The 12,620-nt window shown below is 41.0% G+C and overlaps 1 protein-coding gene across 1 annotated transcript in view; it reads right to left on the bottom strand.

Moving 5' to 3' along the window:
• hcn4 (hyperpolarization activated cyclic nucleotide-gated potassium channel 4) overlaps window positions 1-11,148 on the bottom strand; it is a 77,763-nt gene extending 66,615 nt beyond the window's left edge. Inside the window, exon 1 of the mRNA XM_038702010.1 lies at window positions 10,463-11,148. Coding sequence (XP_038557938.1) covers window positions 10,463-11,148 — 686 coding nt within the window. The remainder of the gene's footprint in view (window positions 1-10,462) is intronic.
• Between the last annotated feature and the right edge of the window lie 1,472 nt (window positions 11,149-12,620).

Below are 12,620 nucleotides of genomic sequence, written 5' to 3'. Positions count from 1 at the left end.
TTAATACACTCATTTATACTAGTTCCTACTCCAAGTTGTGGATAGAGCCGCTGCAGTGGACACATGGGATGTGTCCACTGCAGCCAGGATGCCATTCTACCCAGCCTCCTCAAGAGCAACACCTTCCTCTTGTTCTATTTTACATCTATTATACTAAAGTTATTCTTATAAATATTGTTTACGAATCTTGTAACCCTGGTTAAAAAACTACAACACCACCACAAGCCGCAATTCGCCAATCAGAGTACAGTTTTATGCGAGTCCACGTTTGTCAAATTTTCAAAAAAATCTGTTTCAATGTTTTAAAAAGCTTTGTCAATATCTTAAGGCCATTCACACTATAACTGCACACAAGGAGAAGGAGCGCACGCAGAAACAACATAAATGTGTATTTAATAATTTGTTTGTAAATAAATTCTGTGTCACTTGAACATTTTTCACTGTGCTCCAAAATTTCGGTTTTATTTAGAAGCACATGTACTCCTAAGAAAATGTTGAGATACAGCCCTTTGTTTCTGGAGAGGCTCTGTCTGTCGCCATTAGTGGCTATTCAGTGTCCCTGTCCTTGTCTCTGCAGCTCTGCAGAGTCCTTCACAGTTTCCCAGAGCGCAGCCTGCTACCTATCTGGCCAGAGGAAGAAAACTGCACACGTGTAGTCTGCAGGCAGCAAATAAATGTGCCCTCTGTGGGGAAAACATAGAGAGACAGTGAGTGGCAGGGCTGGACTAAAGACACGGAGAGGACAGAAAGCTCTCCAGCTGGTGCCATCAGCATGCACTTGTCCTACTTGCATATACCAGTATCTGCACTCCAGTTTTGTAGACTGTCATCCTGCCACTAATTGCATCTGTGTTTTATCACAATGCCTTGTTATCTCCCACAAGGTCCTTAGGGTCATGTCAAAGGGGACCCCTGTCAGCCAGCCACATAGTGTGGCAGAGGAAACACTGGCCAGTGCCTCCCAGCTGAACACGAAAACTACCTCTCCAGTGACCCCACTGCACTGTTGGAGGGGAGGAAAGAGCCAGATAGATGGAGCGATGGGCTTTCTCTTAAAGTAGATGAAGTGCAAAGATAATGTACTGGCTGTAATACCAGGAGCTGTTCACACTGTACACCATCACCTCATGCCCTTACTCCGAGCTGCACCAGTACCGGTCCATTATCTTCACCACTTCAGGTGCTGCAATCAGCAAATGGAGTAGCCACAATAAAAGCCTTTTCTATTCATCTCCAGAACGGTGCTCTGAGGTCAAAGTGCGACAAGGAGAGAAGGTGCACGAAAACAGAAGATAAGGGGAGAGAAAATGTGGAAACACTGACAGAAAATGAGACTCTGTACAACATATTAAGACTAAAGAGCAGGGACAACTAAGGGAGTGCACGAGAAGACATCCATGTCAGCATAGTCTTTTGGACATAGGGGTCATCACTATTCTTTCCACAATGTTGTTTTGAGTAACCTTACCTAAAAACAGAGATAAATAAAACCAACATTAATACAGCTTAAAAACGGATAGAAAACGCTCACTAAGGAGACACTCGCAGCGTGAAATCAAATCAAATCTGAGAGGAGATGCAGTTTATCTGATTTCTGCTGGCATGCGTGAGTAAGCAAAAGCGGAGGCGTAGCTGATTGTTAAACAAAACAGGGCAGGATTTATCATGTTTATTTGTTAGCTCTATAATTTCTTGATTGTACACGCTAAACAGGGTCAGGGAACGGATTAATGCGCACCAACGTAGTTGTTGTCTCCCTATTCAATGAAACCACTGGGTAACTTGGTATGACAACAACTGGTGTGAAAAGGAGGACACTGGAGATGTTGACGGTAAATCCGGAGTGCCCACCCCCCGCCCCTCGGCCTCCACAACAATTTGTCTGAGTCTTACAGATACCCAGCGTGTGGCAGGGCCAGGCCAAACACATTGATCCAGGGAACTATTTCCTGTGTATCACGCCAGCTACACACAGAGTTCTTTATTCAGCGCACTGGACTCTGCTCCTCTTTGAGTGGAAACCCCACTGTTACCAAAGTGCTTCAGCCTTCTATACATTCTTACAGAGTAAACCGTGGAGTGGTCCTCTAAGGAAATGCCATCTTCCTACCCTGTCTGCTCTGCACAGATGGCTGGAGAGAGTGATATTAGCAATGGAATAATGGCAATGACCAAGGATCATTATTTGAACTTACACAACGATAGGCCTGTGTAGAACTCTTTCATCACAATATGTTGAATTACTGTCTCAGGTGTGTTGCCTTCTTTCCATCTATTATAGCATACAAATAAAAGAGCTGAGAGCAAATGAAATGGAATTGCTAATAAGATGTGGAAGCTATGCACAAGACATAGTGCTGGGCAACTGGGAGCTGTTGAAAGCTCATAAAAGATTTGTAGGATGTAGACCTTGAGTTAAGGTTTTGTCAAATGTGAACGATATCCGATGCAATGAATTCAACTGTTGTTTGTATCAGACAACTCATGACAGAATCGTCAAAAACAAATTTTGTTTGTTTTTGAAATACAGTTTATATTAGATATGTTTGTAAAACTGATTTTTTTAAATGTTACTGAATTAATATCCAGCCCCAGCACATGAAAATCCTAAGATAAAAAAGATAAGAAAGAAAGTGATAATCGAAAGGTAAGATAGACAGAAAGGCAGTCTTTGTTACGTGAACCATGGTCGTCCATGTGAGTCACCTGCTGGTAGAATTGATTATTGTTTCTGGCACATTCTGCTAATTGGCTATGAACTTAATAGAAGAGACTTTGTAGCAGTGAGTATCTTACATTAAATTTAAAGCGCTTTTTAATATGGTGTTTCTCAAATTGTGTCTACCCCCTGAAGCAGTGTATCAGTGGCCATTTCCTATCTAGGCTGACAGAAAAAAAAAATCCAATTTTGGAGAGACAAGGGGTATGAGAATTCACCTGGGACACAGGCCTAGCTGAAAAGGTCAACCTGTACTCGATACAGGCAAATCTGTGTGAGGAGAAATGGACAGGATGGAGCTGCAGCGTGCATGCAGAGGTCAACACAAGGGACAGCATGATTTGGTAACTGTACCATACAAATTATGCATGAAACATAGGTTGTTTTTTTTAGAGGGGGAGGGGGGTTGTGAATGAAAGCATACTGTTTTTCTCCAGCTGAAGGACGAATCGTGGTCAAAATAGAGTTTGGAGTTAATATTTAAGTTTATTTTAGCCTGCATGGAGAGCAAGAGGATGGCCTGTCATATATCAGACAGTGGTGTACTAAGCTGCCTCATAATGTGAGCGTCTGTGTTTTGGACCCTCATAGCGTTGTTAAAATCGGTAAATCCCGCCATCTGGCTCCTAACTAGGCAAGAACAAACCAAGAAAAGTAGTGGCAAACAGCATTTCACCCAGCTCTGTGTATGAATAGCATGCCTGGATGCTGAATGGAAGACATCAGAGAAACTTCATAGCATACAAGAGGTATTTTACCCAAATAATCTTAATTATTCATTCCAACCATGCTAACAATTCCCATAAAATACGCCGTGCTGTGCTTTCTCAATTCCTGGCAACCAATTGAGTTCTTGTTTTCTTTTTTAGGTGCAAGAAATTCTTCAGTCATAGGTTACCAAAAGCAACAATACCAAAGATAATAGCTTACATATTCTTTTGTCTGCTTATCAATGAGGTGATGATGCAGAAGGCTGAATCACTGCAGTGTCAAGAATGCCCTCTTTGGTATCACTGGAAGATTACACATATATAATCTGTTGAACTTTTTCAACCAGCCCTGATTACATGTCAACTGTCAGACTGAAATTAAAACAAAATGTGTAAAATGAGATTTATAACCAGACCCACTGTTTGGATGGAAAATAATTCTTACTGTGCCACAGGCCAAGAATAGGGCATCACTGTCGATTCAGTGTTTATCTCCAAAGAGTTACAATCAGCTGCAGCCCCTAAACCCGTAATTCATATGTTAAGTGTCACAGTGCTCACAATTCCTGCTGTAACCCATTTCATATTCCTCACTGTGTGAGCCAAGTGGACAGGTGAAGTCAACAAGGGATAAGTGTCAGTCCGTTGCATGGAGAGAGTAAGCACTCTTAATATTTTTTTTGCACTCTCTGTTTCCAAAACAGGAAGTGGTGCTAAAATAATGCTACAGCTAGAAACAGAATGTGCCAACAGGAACACAGAAAAACCAACAGAGGTCTCAGTCACTCTAATGTCACACACAAGGCACTTCAAATATGACTTGACTGTGGGGTGATGACTTGATGAAGAAAATAAATAAACAAATACACATTTCCTCCATCAACCACCCTGAAATGTTGAGATAAGTGAAACTGACATATTTACCTCTGGTCAGTGGGACAATAATCACATCTGTCCCGTGGCAAGAGAAATTCATTTGACACTGAAATTTGTTAAAGGAAAAACTCAAGAATGGGTCTTGGATGACTAGTGCTGTGCATCCACCTGGAGAGATTATAAATTGATGTTGCAGAGCACAGGATGGTGGACCGGGAAGGACACACAACATTACATTTGTCAGGTGACCAAAATGTATTAAGCATACCAGCTGGGTGACATGCAGCACTTAACAGAAAATGCTCTCCAGCAGGCTTTCCAATTTTCAAAATGTGTACGATGTCTTATCAATCAATATAATCTCACCTCGAGATTACCATCACTTTGGCAAGGTTAAACTTAGCTCTCTGCCTAATACCTAAATCTGAATTAAATGACATATCAGGAAGGAGAGAAAAAAAAAAACATGCAAAAAAATTCTTCTACAGTTGTGATCACGTGTCCTGATTCCACACTCCCACACAAGTGCCTGGCGAGGTCACACGGTACCGTTCAATCATTCTGCCACTATGACAGGCAACCTTCCACCCACCGGCCACGCACATCCTCCCTGGGCTCCCTCCATTAAATAAATTGTGCTGTAATAATCTCTTGGCTCCTAATATTGGTGGATGAGCACAGCAGCCTATTTTGATTACCCCACTTTCATGCCTAGCCAGAACCATCTGTAATCCCCATGTTTTCCCCCACTAAATTAAAGAAGGAATTATTTAATGGAGACCAAAAGGAAGTGTCATCCTGTAGTGTCAAAACGCCCTCTTCTCCCACCTTCCTATGCAGATTAGCAATATAAAACAGGAGGACATGGTCCATGAGGGCACGCGTTAGCGCTCTACAGCCTGGACTCAATATATTATTTAAAACATTTTGATCTCATATAGATCTTGCAATCTGCAATCATTAAAGGGTAATTTCAGTATTTTTAAACCTGGTCCCTATTTCAACATGTGTTGGGGTCAAAATGACTAGTAGGTACAAAATGTTTTGGAATCCGTGCTGTAGATGGCTTTAGCTGGCAGCCACAAACCGGATGCAGAGGCTGCAACGTATTCCGTAGGGGCAGTTACAGATTTTATGAAAACATTAAATGTGTAACTGAAAAAAAAGTCCTCAAATATCAAAATATATAAAAGTGGAAAATGAAAATTAATAATAAATAATAAAATAATTCCAGAATTAAATAAACACTTTATTTAAACTGAAAAAAATGGTACACTTATTTTTAGTTTGAATACATGGTTGTATTTTTCAAGTTTAAGACCAAAACTTAAATTTTCAATTTCAAGTAATAGTTTTTCTATAACAGTTTCTTTTTTCAAATTAACAAAACATTTGGCCCTGATTGAGCTCCATATGGCTTTACATTCTTTTACTGCACTTACAGCACCTCATCCTGACCTTTGTGTAACTCTACATACACACTCATGACACAATTGGGTGTGTCATGAGTGTGTATGTAGCCTACGTGTACGTCTTCAGCTGTTATATGTATTTAATGTGTATTTATTGTCTGTAAGGGCAGCTACTACTATGCACTACGCACTTTTGAGTCCATGACAAATTTCTCCTAGGGGACAATAAAGTATATTCTATTCTATTCTATTCTATAACCCAGAGTATGACTCCTGCCATCGCCACAAGAAGGGAAATCACCCTCACTGTAGCCGTGTATGTTTCTCTATCTCAGTTTTCAATGAATCCCAAACAAATCAATAGCAAAACGTACTCTCAAATCAACCGTAATCAACATGACTGAAATCGAGAAGGCTGTTATTTAATCTGATCCCATACGCTCAACAAACACGATCCACCCAAGCACACACTCACATTACAGTTCATTTACAGGACAGTAAGAGTACTATATCTTCAACCAAAAACCTGAAGCTGCCAGTACAGGATGTAAAGCTTAGGTGAACAATTTATACAGTATGTAAAATATGTCAAACATTCATCAAGGGAATAATAACCATGATTTATTTCCCCAAGATTTCCAAAAAAATCCAAGGGCACTCTGATAAGCCGAATATAAAAATATTTTTCTATTTGGGGTAATGGAGGAAATTAAAAATGCTACTTACTGAGCTAGACAATGAAACATTTACATTTAGTCCCCACTTTGCCTAAAAGTGACTTCCCTTTAACTACATATATTAGAACCTTAATGTCCACATCGGTGACTACATTTGCTTTACTTTTCTTTAATGTATTCTCTGCAAAAAATAACAGGACAATTGTGAGATTTTTCAGAGGATTTATTTTTTGCCACTGTCTAGGTAAGCGTCTTTTGGGAAACAGAGCTGGATGTGCAGGAGGAACAAAAGACTGTTTAGAAAGTGGACTTTGCAGAGGGGACGGAAGGATTCTATTCGACTGCTGCAAAGGGATTTCACTGATTGACAGAAACTGCAGGAAGGCTGACCGCCTTCTCTGATACTGTTGGCAACACGGTTCTAAAGGAAAAAGGGAGCATTAATAGAGCCTTCAATGCAAAAAAAGTTCTAATGTGTGACATCTTCTTTTCTATCTCTCCAGGGAAATGTGGTATACTTTCCAACAGCTGTGTCCTCTGGGCTCTGAATCACAAGATAATTAAAAGGCACTTGACGATTAGAGGGCTGCATTCTAATATTGCGTCACATCATTTGTCTAGAACGCTGAACAATGCTGTTGCATTGACAGAAGGCACTCAAAGGGCTATATGCAAACAGGTAAGAAAATACATCATCATCTGGTTTTCATCATGCAAAGATAGACGATCCATTATGTGAGAGGGATGTCATTTTGTCAATCAAGAGCTGCAAATTTCTATTATATTTAAAAGGGGGAAAAGCATTACATGCCATTTATCAATCTCCATTTCTAACCAAGGTCACGCAGCATTGATAGGTCTCAGCACATCTTATGGTGCACCAGCAAAGTCGCATTTTCACAACAGAGACAAGTCAGCTGGCAGAGCAGATATTAAACAGAAGCATCCAGTGAGGAGCAAGGCAGAGGAGGCATCAAAATCCTATCAAACCCACATATATAGTTGATGGTCATTGTGTGCTTAAAGACAGTTATAATAGTACTTATTTAAAAGACTTCATACACATCGGACATTTTGTAGGAACACTTGACGCCTTTTTTGGGTGGTGTTAGCTCTGGTTAAATGACCACATCTGCTCACTGGGAGATGCTTGTTCAAAATCGAAGGAGGCTGTTCAGCTTTGGATCTGGAAATGAGGCTGTAGATTGGATTATGATGCCATTTTTAATCCGCCTTTTCCCCTCACAAGATATTGCTCCTCCCTTGCTTCTTAACATTATACAATACTTGACAAGAGGAGATTTTGCTGAATTCTGGTGCAGTGATATGTGATTCCTTGTGACACTCTAATTTGAGCTTATAGTGCCAAAGCTTTGATGCGGACATGGGAATAAAACTTTTAGTCACAGAGACCCTTCTCTTCTCCGGGCCCATTAAAGGGTCCCACTCATCTCCTTGTGTACTATAATTACAGTGATGGTGTCCTGTCTCTGATCCTGATTTTGGAGGAAGTAGGCGTACAAGTATCATGTTTGTCCTTCAGTTCATTAAAAATAAAATACTAGCTGTAATTCATCTCAACATGCTGTGTTAACTTACTGACATGATGTACTATTTTCTCCACCTCACATGGAGATTTTATTTATTATCTGAAGCATTTGAAATTGCCTTGAAAAGGCTACATATATGTTGACTTCCTTCAGGAATGGGCCATTATCCTTTAATCTTATTAAGGAGTTTATGTATGCTTTGTCTTTTTGTTAGTCACAAAGAAATGCACATAAATCTTTTTCCATACAGAGTTAGCCAAAGCACAGGTTGATTTTTTTACTCTCTTGATTGAGTGCCACATTTGTGGTTTTCATTGTAGTGTTGACGGATTACGTAAACATAGTGCTGAGTGATTGAACCACAAGCAAACTGCTCTCAGATCGCCAACATGTTTAATTATGGTAATATACAGTATCCCTCCTCAGACCTCGAACAAGTGGGGGTCCAACCTCAATTTTTAGAACACTTCTCTCTCAGTGTATTTTCATTTATCTATTTTTTTTCCCGGTACATCTCACTGAGAGAGTCACATGTGCATCTATTTCACCAGTGCAGTGCGGAGCCCCTGTTTCAGCATCTTGCTGATAGACACTTCAAAACTGATGGCTTGTGCCAAATCTCTGACCTTTCAGTATCAGGACAGTCTCCCCAAGCCCCCAAACAACCCTTCCTCGTGACATTTATCACAGTGAGTAAGAGAGCAGAGGGGGTCAGAAGAAAACACAACCAGCTGGGAGGAGCATAACAAAGACAACAAACTGTCAAACACATGTCTCACTTCCTAATGATGACCTGTCGGTCTGACCTATCTGCATATAGTTCCCTTACAACATTATGCATGAGATGCCTGTGACAGGCTTGCACTTATTTACAGGTTTTGACTCAACAGACAGTGGCAAACAGAATACGCAGACAGACAGAATACACCAATCACAGACTGGAAACACTAAACAACAGAGTTTATCACATGGATCTGTTTGTCCCATAATCAAATTTAAGGCCAGCAGTTACAAAAAAGCATTCTCCTTTAACACAAAAAAAATCCAATCTATATTGTACATTTACCTCTCACCCTCTGACTCACACGCACATCCTCACAATCAGTTCATTTAAAATGTACTTTTCGTGATAGCTTCAGACAGCTGACATGAGACGATTTTAAATATAAAATTCAACAAAGAAAAAAAGAAATCTAGTGATTTTAGCCACCACAATGATTCTGTTTTTTTCTGGATAAATAGGCAGATTAATGTGTCTGTTTTCTATTCTGGGAAGAGTCTTATTTAGCCTTTCCCACTGACACCCCGGGCCTGTGAGCAACTCACACTCTAACTCACATGTCTCTCAAAGTCAGACATCTTGTTCTCGAGGTAAAAAAACCCTCACTTTTGTGGTAAGTGGGTTTCTATTTCACATGTCAATACACCATCATATCCTATCAAACACCAGGCAGGCTGGACAACATTCAATGTCACAGACAAGGAGAAATACATTGTGTGTAACAATGACGATCGTGCTCTATATCCTTTTACAGCAACAAAACTACCTCCACAAGATTTAAATGCCAGGTGGTAGATGCATATGTGAACTAAATGCCACGGCTGACACAGCTTGTAATGAAATAGTTTCACCCGAAATATTAAACTAGAGGTGCATGTGTTCAATTGAAAAAAGCTACGGTTCATTATTTACATACACGTTATGAATTAGTCAAAAAAGATGATTTTTCCTTTGCTAATTTGATTTAATTGGATAGGTTGAAGGAAGAAAATTATGTGAGCACAATCAAAAGCATATCACTGCATGAGGCCCATCTAATAATATTAACATCATATACACGCTTGTGTTTACTGTAGTGTATATAGTGTGTGCAGTATGTAGTTTGAGCCACGGTATTAGTGTTTTGGAAATGTGCAGACAAACAGCTTATTGGCACTTCTTAGGAATTGTATTCTAAAATCCTAAAAACAGGATGGAGGACCTTAAATCGAGTCTTGCTTAGCGGTTAGGAGCCTCCATGTGGCCACGGATAAGATGCATATGGCCAATAACAAACTCAAGGGCACTAACAACAGAAAGGAATCTGCAGGCCAACAAAAGAGTGCTCATGGACTTTCTCTATTCCGTTCTGCAGCTGTAGTTTGTCACTAGAGTAGACGGCACTATTGAATGCAGACATAAAATGTGTCAAACTGTTCAAAATTGCTCTAGAACTTTAACCATTGATCAAAATGAACTCAAATAAAAAAAAATCCCATATTAATCCATAAACTAATTAGTAAATTGTAAGGATTTATATAAAGCAATAACGCCAATTGATTATGGTAAAATGTCATCTTTCAACGTGGATCAGGGTAAGTGATGAAGGCTCTTGAGCTGGTGAATGCCCTAATGAATGATAAACACACCGAGGAAAACATCTGGGCCTGTGCAAGGCTTCGACATTAACGTGACGCTACATTCTAAACCTTTTGCTGTTTGGGGAGCATACGTAGCCTATAAGGTGTCCACATTTACCTGAAATCACTGTACGGGTGAATTATCCAAAAACCGGCGGATTTAACCCGCTCTTGCTCTCGTTCCACCGCCTTCTCACTTCCAAACATCCTCAGGGAGAACTTGTTGACCCCTGGTTGAAGCATTGCTCCCAACTGTCTGTGTATAAAGCCAGCTTGATATAATCTCTCGTCGTCCGGCAGAATTTGATCAATGCCATCCAACTTTATAAAACCTGACTGCTGGTCTGGGGAATCTTTTTGGGTACCACCGCCACCGCTGGCCCCTTGCGCGCCTTGATCCGGCGGCCCATCGCCGTTAGCACCGGGGGGGCTCTCCTCGCTCGGGGTGACATCCCCCTCGGTGATGAGGCGCCTCTCCTCCGCCGAGTCAGAGTCGTGCACGTGTCGACTTGTGATGGACGAGAGGCTGCCTCGAAATCTCCGGCAATCTCCATTTGAGCTGGTCTTTATCGGTCTCCCTATGTCCGTCTCCATGATCACAGACTCCCCACTTTTGGTCTCCCCGATGCCTTTGCAGCTTACCCCAGAGGTCGGCGACGGTGACGGTAGAGGTTTCATCCTAATACTCTTCCTCCGGGTGTCCTTGTCTGCGTCTTCTCCTTCACCCATTATAGATGCTTTCTGTCCAATGTGCTGTGGCAAACTGTAGAGCCTTTTACGCATGGAGGAGTGCAGCCTGTCCATTATGACATTGAGACACAGTGGAGAAAATGAAATAAATCCAGATTGTTAGGCTGTACTGAAACGAGTGTTGCCACCAGCCCCGCGCTCCCTATCTGTTTGTGAGAGCGATCAGTCTGGAGCTAATCTGAATCCCTGAAAGCCTGCTACACATGACATGGACTGCCGTGGATCTACTGAAACAGATGAGAGATACTGCTTTTAATGAGACTACCTGACAGTTTGCATATGTCCTCACGCACAGCCTGGGTGATCCGCATGGCCACTGCGTCCCCGATCTTTGTGCCGCTCCGACATTGTGCGCAAAAGTGGAAAAAACTGCTTGAAAGTCACCTTAGCGTGACATGTGAGGGACGTGCCGACGGACGGTGATAAGGAGACGAGGGAAAGGTCATGCACGACGAAGGATGCTCTTTTCACTAGATGTCTTAGCAGCTGCCGGCAAACAACGCGACAAAATCATGCAAAATAGAGCAGAGCATCCCAGAGACCGCTGACATCACTGATCCATAGTCACGGTGCGTTTTGGCGAAATGTGAATATTCATGATGCTGATCTATTGGGTTGCCATAGGAGCGAGAACTGCAAATAAGCTCAGCCCACCTTGTTTAAAGGGGAATGCTCTTCCCATTCTTAAAATGCCCTCATGTTGTCATAAGTTAAGGCTACAGGTAGGCAACGCAAACCCTTTGTTCAGTCCTGCGTGGGCTTCAATCAAGTAGCCTGTTTGCCACCCCGATTATCAGTCTGATCCACTGCGTAATTTGCGCACACGAATACAGTTGAAGCTTAAATAGGTTCTTCTATAATTTGGCAAAAGGTGTTTTATCAAACAGGCTCTCATGTATAATTGTTCAAATTTATACAGTTCTGTAATATCAACAGTTAAGGTAATGGCCATTTATGTCCCCCAAAATACTAAAACATTTACACATGTGAAAAGGGGAGTACCTTCACTAAACAGTGAGAGGTAGCCTGAATTCTGAGCATTTATGGCATTCAATCACAATGTCCAATGTAGAGGCACCACAATTTCAGTGCAGATATTTTTCTTTCAAATGGCAACATGGCCATGACAAAAACTTCATTAATTTAATGATGATTAATCATTTATCAGTGATTTTCATAGCAAGACGGTTAACAAAATGTCTTAAATCCCACAAGAATATGGGGATAGCCTAAGTGGAGAAATATTCAATGATTTGTGTAATGTAAACTTAAAATAAAATCTCTAGTGAAAGATTTTCACCAACAGATTCTCACAGGTAAATCAGAATAGTCATTGTGAAAGTAGGGCTGGGCGACATGGCCAAAAATGTAATCACAATCAAAACATATCATATCATCGATAATTATTACAATAAATGTGAAATCATTATTTCTTTCAAGTTCAAAGGCTAATTTGGGCCCCTGAACGAAAACTGAAGGGCCAGATGGTTAATTGTGTGGTTAAACTGTACTTTATGGTCAGACCG

The sequence above is a fragment of the Micropterus salmoides genome, unplaced genomic scaffold, assembly GCF_014851395.1.
Source record: "Micropterus salmoides isolate LMB-PRFRI ecotype aquatic unplaced genomic scaffold, ASM1485139v1 Ms_hic_scaffold_6, whole genome shotgun sequence".
Lineage (NCBI taxonomy): Eukaryota > Metazoa > Chordata > Actinopteri > Centrarchiformes > Centrarchidae > Micropterus > Micropterus salmoides.
This window is presented reverse-complemented; position numbering and strand designations above follow the sequence as displayed.